The 12,496-nt window shown below is 47.4% G+C and overlaps 1 protein-coding gene across 4 annotated transcripts in view; it reads right to left on the bottom strand.

Annotated features, from left to right (window-relative positions):
* TPMT (thiopurine S-methyltransferase) overlaps window positions 1–12,496 on the bottom strand; it is a 1,030,391-nt gene that overhangs the window by 136,105 nt on the left and 881,790 nt on the right. For all 4 annotated transcript variants that reach the window (XM_069613591.1, XM_069613590.1, XM_069613588.1 and 1 more), the window contains one exon: window positions 2,312–2,356. In XM_069613591.1, the coding sequence (XP_069469692.1) occupies window positions 2,312–2,356 (45 nt within the window). The remainder of the gene's footprint in view (window positions 1–2,311; window positions 2,357–12,496) is intronic.

Below are 12,496 nucleotides of genomic sequence, written 5' to 3'. Positions count from 1 at the left end.
CCGCCATGGCCCTGCTGATGCTGTCAGCAGAATCGATGCCAGTTTGAAGGGATTCGCACATTGCGTCTTTACCATCCTTAATGATGTTTAGAAACGCTTCCCTTTCTTCTCCCTCTGGGAGGCAGTCAGCCGCTGATGAAGCACACTCCCAAAGTGTGTGGCTGAACCTTGCAAGCGTACACGTAGCATTGATGGATTTCAATGCCATGCTACATGCAGAAAAGACTTTTTTGGCCATAGAGTCATATCTCTTGTCATCCCTGTCATGTGGAACAGTAGGGTAAACCGATTTACTACCTGATGAAGTTGCTGCCTGCACAACCAGACTCTCCGGAGTTGGGCGTCTGGATAAATATTCAGGGTCAGAGTTGGGCGTCTGGATAAATATTCAGGGTCAGCAGTAGACACCCTATACTTGGCTGATAATTTTTTGTTAACCGCCGGGATAACCTCAGGGGTTTCCCAGTTTGCCAATATTTTCCTTTGTAATGCCGCATGAAATGGCACCACAGGATCCTCCTGTGGACCTTTAACCAAAATGTCTGTGAGGTTGTCTTGCTGAAAAGCAGGTGAGGGCATCGACCACCCCATAAACTCTATTATCCTTGCCATCAAGGTTCTATAAGGGGTTTCGGCATGTTCCCCTGGGTCTGGTTTGGCGAATTCCACTTCTGGGGAAGTGTCCAACCCACTTGCTTCATGTAAGGATTCTTGGAGGTCCTTAAACCTACTTTCCTCAGAGATAAATTCCTCTGGTACAGGAGTTGCAGATCCCTGCATCTCAAAAGGTCTCTCCTGATCCGAATTCTCCCCTTCTTCATAAATAGATGCTAAGGCTCTGGAATGATCAGATCTTGGAAATGGTATAAATCCCATTTCAGAGCAGAAGGGGCCAAATTCGTCATAATTGGCTGAGAAAACGTCAACGTCGTCGATGCGGACGTTAAAGGCTTCGAAGCCATTGAAAAAGGCATCGAGAAAGTTGGTGGAGGCCTCGAGGAACTCGAGAGTATCGGAATTCTACTCGAGGTTGTCGACGACATTCTCGTGATCGAGGCTCTGGGTATGGCCACTGGCTGTGGGGTGGCCGTGGGTTTGTCCTTTCTCGGCATCGATGTCGGCGTCAAAGACGGCATCGAATCGACTGACCTGTGCATCAAAGAACCCTTCGATAATGGCGTAAAAGACGCAGATCTATGCGTCGAAGGGATTTTCGCCGACGGCGTCGAAGACGCGGCTTTGCCTTTACTGGAGGGTTTGTGACGCTCTCGAGCTTCTTTCGCCGGGCGTTTTGATTTTTCGGGTCTTTCACCCGGGGTATCACCCTCAGCAGTCTTCGAGGGGGTCGAGGCTGCTTTCTCGAAGACGCTTAGCATCGTTTTCCTGAATTCCTCCCACTCAGTCTGAGAGCTATGTTTTGTGGGGCAGGAGACCCTTTTCGGGGAAACGAAGAAGAAGAAGCGGAGGAAGGGGATCTTCGACGTCTCTTTTTTGAATGCTTAGATCTCAAAGAGTGATGGGAACTGCTTCGAGACCTAGAACGAGAATGTCTTTTGTGATGGCGAGAAGACGAATGTCTCGACTCCGCCGAGGAAACTTTCGAAGAAGTTTTAACTTCCTTACCTCTCTCGAGCTTCCCCTTACGCTCCCTTCAAGGCTTTCGCCGTCATGGACATGCAGTCCTCGCACTCCGAACAATGGTGCTCGACTCCCAGGCACCACAAACAGATCCTGTGAGGATCCGTCAACGACATTTTCTTTCCACAGTCTCAACATATTTTGAAGCCGGACCGTGGAGTCGTCGGTTCGGATGAGGAAGCCATCGAGTACGAGTCGGTATTCCCAAGGAATAATGAAGTATATTTGACTGAAGAACTGCGCAACGATATTCCGAGGCACCACGAAGCGCGGAAAAACGGAACTGAGCAACGGACGCTGCGCAAGTCTATTTATACGCGTGATGACATCGGCGCCGATACGGAGGCTGTCGAGGGACATCGGCTTGAGGGACATCGACGCGCAGTGCCCTCTACTGAAAAAAAAATTCCGAGGCCAGCAAGCTGGAGATTATCTATCAAAGATAAGGAAAACGTCGGAGGACACAAACTCTTCGAATGAGACTTTACAGATGTGCCTACTAGTGCCACAGGCAGATACCAAAGAAAGTATGGTTAAAGGGTGCTTAAAGATATGCACAGATATTCCAAATAAACCAGAGTATAATCTCGACACACGGGTAAACTAAAATCACTGTGTCATTGATACAAATGTTTCAGTAATTGATTAAAAAATATTTATTAAAATAACTCACCATATAACTTTTCAACTACCGAATTAGGAACATAAAACGGTGGGCCTGGAAAACAGAAGGAAAAGACACATGCTGATCAATACACAAAGAACACAAATTCAATGCCTGTCACTTGCTCGCCCAATGGTTGTTCAATCTATACTGTATATTACCAGCTGGCGTACTGCAGTGGTGTTTTGTTAGATTTCAGTACAAAGAGAACATGCTTTAAACGCATGGAGATCAATAAATGTTATCAGTTTGCATGAAAACAAAAATGGTTAATGGAAAAAGCACATCACTTGCTATTCATACATATCCCTTTCCCAACTTCTTGTTAAGTCCTGCTTGCCCTAGTGTAGAAGGTATGTGTATGTTGGTGAAGGCAGTTAATGCAGATCAATTATTCAGGGTATGGCTTGTGTCCTTTATAAATAGCACATTAAGTTATACCAGTCTGGACTGTCTAAACCTCACATGTAACTAACCAGTCAAATCACTATGGCATCAGGATTGGTCTATAGCAAATGGTGACAGCAGTTCCCGTGTCCAGTCTTCTAATAGTATACCAATCCTATTCTCTATCATTTTCCGCAGGCTTCTACTCGAACCCCAGTCTCTAGCAGAGTCGGCCATGTCACTGGGCCTTTTCCCAATGTCCCCAGCTGACTGGGATTTACTGAGGAGACAGTTTCTATTTGAACTCATAGTTCCATAATCCACCCAAGACTTCATGAGTCTGTTTTTGATTCATTACTGCATGTCTTAATGATCATTTTCAATGTTAAATAATTGCAGATTATTGCAGGATGAACAATTGCAAGAGCATTTTCAAATTCACATACTTTTGGGATTGTGTTCCTTTCCATTGTTCATTTCCTAACAGGAGTTATTTTTCAGTGTTAAATGCCACATTTTCCATCAATTACAGGGCATTTGTCAGCTTTTTCAAGGTTTGAGCACTCTGTTTTAAAATTTTTGTGCGCAGCACATATTTCAATATGCATGCATTTCACACATCTCGCCTCCAATACACACATTGGATCATATTTATCAAAGCACAGTTTCCAGGAGCTCAAAATCTCAAGAGCTAAACTCACTCACATGCTTGTGGAGCATTTTCACCATGTCATCACGCTATTCGCAACATTTGTATCTATGCACACATATCAATGCATTTAGGGCAATCACACTCATTCAAATTCCAGTAACTTACACTCACACACAGCAGTGTAACATTTTTGCATTATATCTAGTTTAAATGCTACATCCTAACACATACAAAACAACTATAAAACAAATGAATGGACATTCTTCAGTGATACGGTGGAACCAATTACTAAGCACTAAGGCCTGGCTTTTATCCAACAAACTCATCCTTGTTTGGATTCTGTTTAACTCGGCCCAAATGCCGATTCCATTCTTCTAATGGGATTGCCCTTAAGTCCTTTTCCCCAGTAGGACGTCATTTGCGCCAGGTAGTACAGAATAATGTGACCCAATGACAAGCAGCGGACCGCAGTTATACATAAAACAGGAACTAAATTCAATCACACTAAAGTGCAAATGGCGGCTTCCCTGGATTTTGGAATCAATCCGGATACAATCGAAAGCACTTGCCCCATTATAGTGCAGTCTGGTATGGTTGAACAAAAAAAAAAAGACAACCGCGTGTAACACGCATCAAATAACTGCATTTGTTGGTAAGCACTTCCCTAGATTTCAAATGATGAGTGGCCAAGTTAGGGACCTTAATTGTGCAGGAATATTACCCCCCCCACGCTGCCCCCTCATGATGAAGTCATGACACTCTAAAGGGCAACAGGCCCACAATTAAATGAGCCACACAACACTCCTTCTTTATTATAACAAAACCACAACACACAGAAAACAACAACCCTCTCTTGGGGTCCACAACTGTGGTACATTCCAGTCCGCACACCACTACTATACTACAAAACCACTGCAAACGGGGTGCCTTCCAGTCCAAGCACCCACTTGAGGTCCAGTGACCGATGGTGAAATCAGAAGATTGATGGATCAAACTGTCCTCCCGGAAGCTCTTGCTTTCCCTGACGGTACTCGCGGCCGCTTGAGCTGGTGGAGGACAGGAAGAACACAGTCTCATCGTCCTCATCCTCCTCATAGTCATATGGCCTACTCCTAAGGTCCTCTGCAACATGGACTTCTTTCTCGTGACCTCCCCGTGACCTCCTTGGACGCACTTCCTGCTCACAGCCTGGCCATCCAGGCCAGTGTTGGGGCGAGGCACATCCATGCAAAATGATCATCTTTTCCGCACCTTCCACACGTGTCCTTTGGTCGGGCACACCTGTGTGTGTGGGAGGTCCCATCCACATTGGTGGCATATTGTGGCCCCTGACCTTCTTCATGGCTATTCCCCTCTTCTGGTTGGCCTCCCTCCTTGCCATTTGCCCACAGCCGACACCTCCTCCAGCTTCACCTGTGACATGGTTTCTTCCAGCTTGAGCTGCTGCCTGAAGAGGTCCATCGCAGAGGCCTGCACCTCCGCCAGCTCCTGGGCGCGGCGCTGTTCTAGTATTCGATCGAGGCCCAGCCCTGGGTCCGTGAGGACCTGTTTCCACAACTTAGAGGAGCTACAGCCATAGATCTGAGCCCTTATCTCGTCCTCCCCAAAGTTACCCAGAGCGCAGGACAATGCGATGCCACGCAGCTTTCTATGAAACGCGTTCAGGCTCTCCCCTTCCTCTTGTCTCGCGCATCTCATCCTGAACTGTTCATCATTCCTGTTGACCATGAGCCTTAAGTACTCGTTCAGTGCTGCAATGGCTGCGTCATATGAATGGTCTCTGGGCCGCAAGGTCTTAAACAGCCTCTGGCCGGCTGAGTACAGGAGGGTTGGGCGTCTCGCCCTGTCCTTGATTTTGACAGCCTCGAAGTACAGCTCGAGGTTTTCCACCCACACTGTATATCGGGCCCTAGACTGGCCAGAGCCCCCACCACATCAAACGGATACAGGGGCGCCAGCTGACCACCTTGTTGATACGCCCCTTCATTTTCCTCCTCCCCCAAGATGGTTGACGGGCATGCCGCAGTCTGTGCTCACTGTTGATGGGCCCCTGGCTTGGCCAAGCAATCCGGTAGTAATTGAGGGCGCACAAGCACTCCTTGCGGAGCCGCTACCCTTCTGGGGACAGCTGGACACCCTGGTGAGACCGAGAAAATGCTGCGAGGGGTAGATAAATGTGCCTTCAGGGCAAACCAGTGGATTAACAGGCCCCAGGCTTGGCTGAGCAATCCTGAAAGTCTCTGAGGGCGCACAAGCACTCCCGGTGGAGCCGCTAAGCTCCTGGGGACATCTGGATACCCCTGGTGAAGAGAAAAATGCTGCAAAGGGGTAGATAAATGGGCCTTCAGGGCAGACCAGTGGATTAAGGGGCCACAGGGCCCCCGAGTGGTGGTCCTTCTGGGCCCATGGAACACCCAGACCAGGCTTGGGCAGCGCTGCTAGCGCTGCGAGGCTGCCTGCCCTGTGGGCACAATGAGGGATGCAGAACCTCTCCAGGCTTGAGTGCTTTTCTTTTCTTATTTCACCGCCGCGGCCTGGTGTTCATAGGCCCCGCCTCTTTTTTTCTTTCTTCTTTTCTTTCATTTGGGCCGGCCAGCGGGCTTCCGTTTCCTTATGTTCAGGCACAGAAAGGAAAGTCATCTGCCTTCCTTCTTTCGAGCCGCCGCGGACACGTTGTTCGCGGGCCACTCCCACCACTCTCTCCATGCGGCTTTGTCCCACCGGTGCGGACATGCGAGGTCCCGCTGCTCCTCCCTGCAAACTCACCGGGAGATAGTCAGCAGTCCTCTGCACACCGCACTGTCCCCGCTGAAGGCCGAGATCCAAAGTAGCCTGCGCCCACTCCCTTGCCGCAGGCCTGGGTTTCTTCTGGGCCACGTGGCTCCTTTGTTCCACCGCCTCTACCTCCTCACAGGGATCACGGTGTGAGCCGGCAGCGCTCCCGTGCCTCCTCACCCTGAGCCGAGCCCAGCTGCTCACCGGGCCACAGCTCTCCTTCCTCCGCGACGCCGCCTTTGGATTTGCACAACAGGCTTCCAGCAGCCCGCACACCGGAGCATCCTGGGCCCAGACCACCCTTGTCGCGAATGTGGTGGCCTGCCACAAGTCACCAGGCGGGCCACACCAAGCGCCGGGATCACCCGGCTCACCAGTGATTACTGCGTGCTCGCAGTAATCGCAAGGCAGGGGACACTCTGCAGTATCCGGAATACCGAATACACACAGTGGCTGCGGGCACCCAGCAGAATGCAGCCTCGGCTCTGGGGCACCCACAAACAGTAGGCTGCGACAGTATGCCATGATCACACGGTGGACCAAACCCAAAGAAAGCACACAGACACGAGTTGCCGCTTCCTGGGGCTCTGCTGTACTGGCGCTCACGTGCCAGCAGATCACCTTTTATTAAAGGTGCAACAGGTCCACAATTAAATGGCCCACAATTAAATGGCCCACAACAGAATAGTCTGACTGCCAGATTGATTGCGATCATAAATGTGTATTGGAATCCAGCGGCAATAAATGACAACAACTTCCTGACTAACGTTTTTCTGACCATTGATAGACTTAGTGTGAGATTCCTTAACATCGACTTCATCATCTGCGGGGACCTCAATATTCAGCTCTATGCTTCTACTTGTCTCCTCAGACCCCCTGTTGATTTGACAATCAGAGCTCTCCACTGGTCTAAAGAAATAACCATGATAAACTTGATTCTAACAAGTCATCCCTGTGACGAACACAATTCGCTGATTCCCACCTGGTCTTGCAGAAACACCACGGCAATCATCGATTACATTTGCCTATCCCCAGCATTGCACAACTTGATACTTGAATATAAAATCTTACATTTTACCAAGAGCGATCATTCTATGCTCATCCTGCGTGGTGATGGAATGTGCGACCAGAACACGATAATTCCAGCTCCACCTCTGGAACTTACAGGAGCAACTACCAGACTCAGACTTAGTTTAAAACATCAAGTCTCCCTGCCACAAACATTCTGCCAAATAAACATGCCAGACGAAGAAAAGTTAAACTATGATTGGATATTGATCCCTTTCCAGATCAACGTCACCACAGCAGAAAAGCCTGTCCATCTGCATTACTATAATCCAGAGCTAGCAAATAAAAAGAAAACCCTTTGGCAAAACCTCCGTAAATGGAGGAAGAATCCTACTTCTGAAAATCTGCAAAAGATGAAAAAAGCAAAACAAGCCTTCAGAAATTGGAAAAAAATCCATGCAATGACTTTGTAACAAACAGATGGCGAAACCATGCTCTCACCGCTCAAAAACAAGAACTTGAGGAATTTGCTAAACCATGATCCCAGTCACCAACAATTGATCGTTTCCAATGTCTCGGAACAAAAATGTATTTCACACTTCTCCAACCTGTACAAATCCCGGCACCCAGAAGAAACCTCTTCAGAAACACCAATCTCAAACCAATGGACCATTCTTTGGGATAAACATCTTTTTCTGGAGATGATCAAAAAACTTAACGCCTCTCGTGCCCCTGGCCCTGATGACCTGTTAAACGCCATTCTGAAACAGGCCCCGGAGACTTGGGCAAACCTAATGGACCTTATTCTGACTCTAATCAACAAACTAAAATTGATACCTGCTACTTGGACTAGAACAGTGCTGATCCCAATCTATAAACAAGTAGATAGAGACGATCCATCCAACTTTAGACCTATTGCTCTCCTAGATCCCCAGGGAAAATTGTTTGTGACATACCTCCTTCAAAAACTGACTGCTTGGGCCAAAGAAACAAACAGCTTTGATGCTCGACAAACATGCTTCACGCCAAATGTGGGCACAAATGTGAATCTTCTGATACTAAATCTAATAAAGCACGAAGCCCTAGGAAACAACTCTCAAGTGTATGCCGCTTTCATAGATCTCCATATGGCGTTTGATGCCATAAATAGGAACAAACTTTGGCAAAAACTTGCAAAATGGAAATGACCCCTAGAGATCAGCGAACCCATCAAGCTGCTCTACTCCAACACTTCTGTCACCATCAGATTAACAAAACAAGGAATCACCACAGACGAAATAAGAACATGCAACGGCCTAAAACAGGGATGCCCCCTCGCTGCAACCTTGTACAACCTATACACTGCTGACTATCTCACCCACATCAAACTTGACACACTTAACCCTCCAAAAATCTATTCTCTACCGATTGCATACCTCATGTATGCAGATGACATTGTATTACTGGATAAAACCCCATCAGGCCTTCAAGAGAACCTGCATATGACAGAAACATACATGAACATCAACGAGCTCCACATCAATGTCATAAAAACCAAAATAATGACGCTAACCAAACATCAAAGTACAAATATTCGACTTAGACTCACAAATTTCATCCTTGAGAATAAACCACTTGAGGTAGTCACAACTTTCAAATACCTTGGTGTATTAATTAATCAGCAGAAAGCTGAAACAGCTTGGGTGACCTCCCTGGAAGGTAAGATCCTAAGGCTAGCCAGACAAGGAGTGATGTTACATAGACGCTATGGCAAATTCTTCTTAAAACCCATCCTGCCATTCTATCGTCAAAAGGTTATCCCCATCATTATCTACGGGATTGATGCAATGATTACAGCAGCTGAGTTAAACTGGAAAACCTTGGAAGCAGCTTTCTGGCGGAAGATCTTGAATCTCCCAAAAAGGTATCCCATGGTCAGAATACAGTTTGAAATGGCACTACAATCTCTTGCCTCGATTGTATGGTGGAAGCAGATGGACCTCTTGCGCAAGCTGATAAACGAAAATCCAATCCCGGCAATTCAAATTCTACGAGAGACCCTGCATGCCATGAATAACACTCTGCTGAAAATGTGGAAAGCCGCCATATTCCAACAAATGGCAAATTAAGACATCACTATAGAAATGGCTCACCAACCGCCCCCAAAGCGCGAAGCTAAAAATGCAGCAAAATGATTGGGCTAAAACATCGGAAGAAAAACAAAGATACTCCATGAACCTACATGACATTGACATTCGAGCAATTTACGAACTCCCGCAATACTTGGCACTTTTCCCAGACCAATCATTCGTACTGCTTTCATGAAAATCCGCCTAAACACCTATCCGACCAGACAAAGACTAGCCAATAATCGACAAATACCCAAGACGGAACAACTCTGCCGATTTTGCATGGACAAAAACACACCTGAAACTTTGAAACATTTTATCATGATCTGCCCTGTCCTTGCAGACAAGAGAATTTTATTTGGCGATCTATTTAAAATATCTGACCAACAAGAAGAAGGAGACTCTAGATGGCTGAAGATCTTAAGAGGCCAAGACAAGAAACTGATATATACAGTTGTCCAATTTCTTGCGGACATCTTTGAGCATCCAAAAGACCCAAACCCATAAATTGTCCATTGTAGAAATTCGCTCTCTTTCAATACTTTTATGTTTGTGATGCTGTTAAGAATGTGATATATTTTTATGAAACCAAATGAAAAGTTTCTTTAAACTAAATCATTTAAATAATAAAAAAAAGGGCCACACATAATAACTATCTCACTTTGCTACCTATGTCCTGCCCATACTTTGGTCAGTGCCGTCGGGGGCAGAGCTCGGTCTCACATGGGCTACCCTAATAGCCGAATTACCAGACCGGGATTTAGCTTTAACAGGGCAATCTACCCGCGGACTATAGGTATGCGGGGACCATTGCACTACAAGATTCAGTAATCCGTGGATACGGGTGGATGCGCCTGGATGGGTTAGAGCCTGTAATCCCCTGGGTGCTAGACTATCTATTATTTTCCTATTCCCCCGAGTTACTGCCAGTCATATTTGTGGAATCCTCATAGTCTGCCACCTCCAGTTGTTTTGGGGCACCCCACAACTTCGACCACTCTAGTTGGTAGCTTCCCCATTACCCCTCACCCCTTCCATGGGATTCAAGAAGAGCCAAAAGCAGCCTTTTTAGGACTGCTAATTCAGTCAAAACAAGGCTCCAATTACACCCACTGGCCACAGGTACCCCCTTTGCTAGTAGTTCCGGGTTGTACGCTCCGGATATATAGGGGGGCGAGTGGCCAGTGAGGGTTGCTGCGCTAAGAGGAGCAGCTCTCTGTGGCCCCTGTATGACATTCCAGCCCCCTCTTTTTTGAGTCTGGCTTGCCACTTTAGCAGCACAGTGCTTTTCGGGGTCCTCATTGTCTGCAAAATCCATGGATGCAGCAAAGTTGATGGGGGCCCGAGGACGGTGCCAGCCTTATGGAATCAGGTTGGAACCCATGCATTATTGAAGTATCAGTGTCCTTTGTCACTATATTGGGGCTTTTCCTGGCCATCGATTCCCTCTCTTGCCAATTTGGAGACACACTATTCTCGGGGTGCTGAGCTGACCTTGCCCTGGTTGCCACAGATTTATCTTCGCCCGCTTCATAACTAGTTGGGGAGGGGTCAGGGTAGACAGGAATGATCAATGTGTGCATATTGGAGAGCAGGGGCTCCAGAGGTGGAAAAATTGCAATAATGTTGCCGTCTCCCCAGTTGTCACGCCCTGCACCCCACCCATATAATGTAGATCCGCCTGGGGCAATAAATGAGTCACAAAGCAGGGTCTCAGGCATTGATGGGTCGAGTGTACATTGTCTGTGGCAGTGTCAGTGGGCCGACGCACCAGGCTGCAAGCGTCATCACCATCACCAATGTTAGTGCAAGAGCTTCCCCGGACCTCTTTGTCTTTATCTCCCCTCCCCCAGGCATCCTGGTTGCAATCAGGAAATTGATGGATTTCGTTAATCAGGGTGCCTCCCCGGAAAGTTTTATAGGGCTTCGGGGCTGTGTCTGTTGAGGTACAATTTTTCACTTGAGTTTCAAAATGTTCCGTTGAGGCATTGCGTGGCGTGGCATGGTGGCGGGGGGGCGGTGGTAGGTGTGGTGGAAAGCTTCTTGCAGGGATTAACCGTCACAGCAGCAGGGAGAGCTGTACAAGGCATGGGACCCCCTCCAGCCCTACCTCCCACCTGATCTTGAGCTGCACACGTTACTTTCACCTTATTCTGCACCATCATTGTGGCACATTCTCCTTCTGCCTGTGGCCGCCGAAAACCCTGCGGGTGTCAAACACCTGCACCCTTTCCCCACGGGCTTCACCATGCAGCTGGAGGTGACGGGATACTTGAAGAGAAAAAGGGAGCTTGGCCCCATTATGGCAAGTCCTGGCATCCAAGTGCTGGTGGTGGGTGGGAGCTGCAAACAACCATGCCCTTTAACCATTTTATGATTTTATGTATTGACTGATTATTTTGTCATATTTGTTTCTCATATTTATTTTAAATATCTAAGAGTAAATTGGATGTTATGCATAATTAATTATTATCACTTGAGAGTCTAAGGATTTTATTAACACACACACACACACACACACACACACACACACACACACACACACACACACACACACACACACACACACACACACACACACACAAAGAGTGTGGGATAGTGTTCACCAGAAAATAAATAAGTGTTCACAAAATGATATGTCAGGATGGTATGGCTGGGTCTCCCTTCCCCACGTTTTAAGCACGGGAAAAGGCGGGATTTCTGAGCACAACGCACTCCTTGGCCTTGTCAGCTCAAGGTACACAGTTCCAGTTCAACAATATCAAAACCTTCAGAAGCTAAGTCTCTTGCCTTAGAAGGCTTGCTCGTTCAATGAAACAAACAACTCCTGTACCTTGGGTGATTGCTCTTCGCCCCTAAGATCTCCCTCTGCTGGGCTCGGAGCTTCCTTTCAACTCCGGCCTCCCTCCGTCGGATTCAACGCAGACTTTCAAATACAGTTCGTAACATTCAGGAGCGTTAATGTTTTTTTAAACAAACACTGTGGTCAACCGTGGAGCGGGTTTACTCTTGTCGACACAATGTTGCCGGGTGTCAACTCGTAGGCATCCCTCTGTCGGGTTCACGTTTGCCCAATATACAGTTCACTCTGCTTTATTTCAATGCGGGATTCACTCTCGGTAGCGTTCCCCTTGGCATCCCTCCATCGGGTTCACATAGCCATCTTTCATAAAGTTTATGATTTGCTCAATTTCATCAGAAAGCTTTGGTCCCTTCTCCTAGCTTTCTTTCGGCACCCCTCTTTCGGGTTCACACTTGCATTAT

The sequence above is a fragment of the Ambystoma mexicanum genome, chromosome 5p (assembly GCF_040938575.1).
Source record: "Ambystoma mexicanum isolate Mex_15411 chromosome 5p, UKY_AmexF1_1, whole genome shotgun sequence".
Lineage (NCBI taxonomy): Eukaryota > Metazoa > Chordata > Amphibia > Caudata > Ambystomatidae > Ambystoma > Ambystoma mexicanum.
This window is presented reverse-complemented; position numbering and strand designations above follow the sequence as displayed.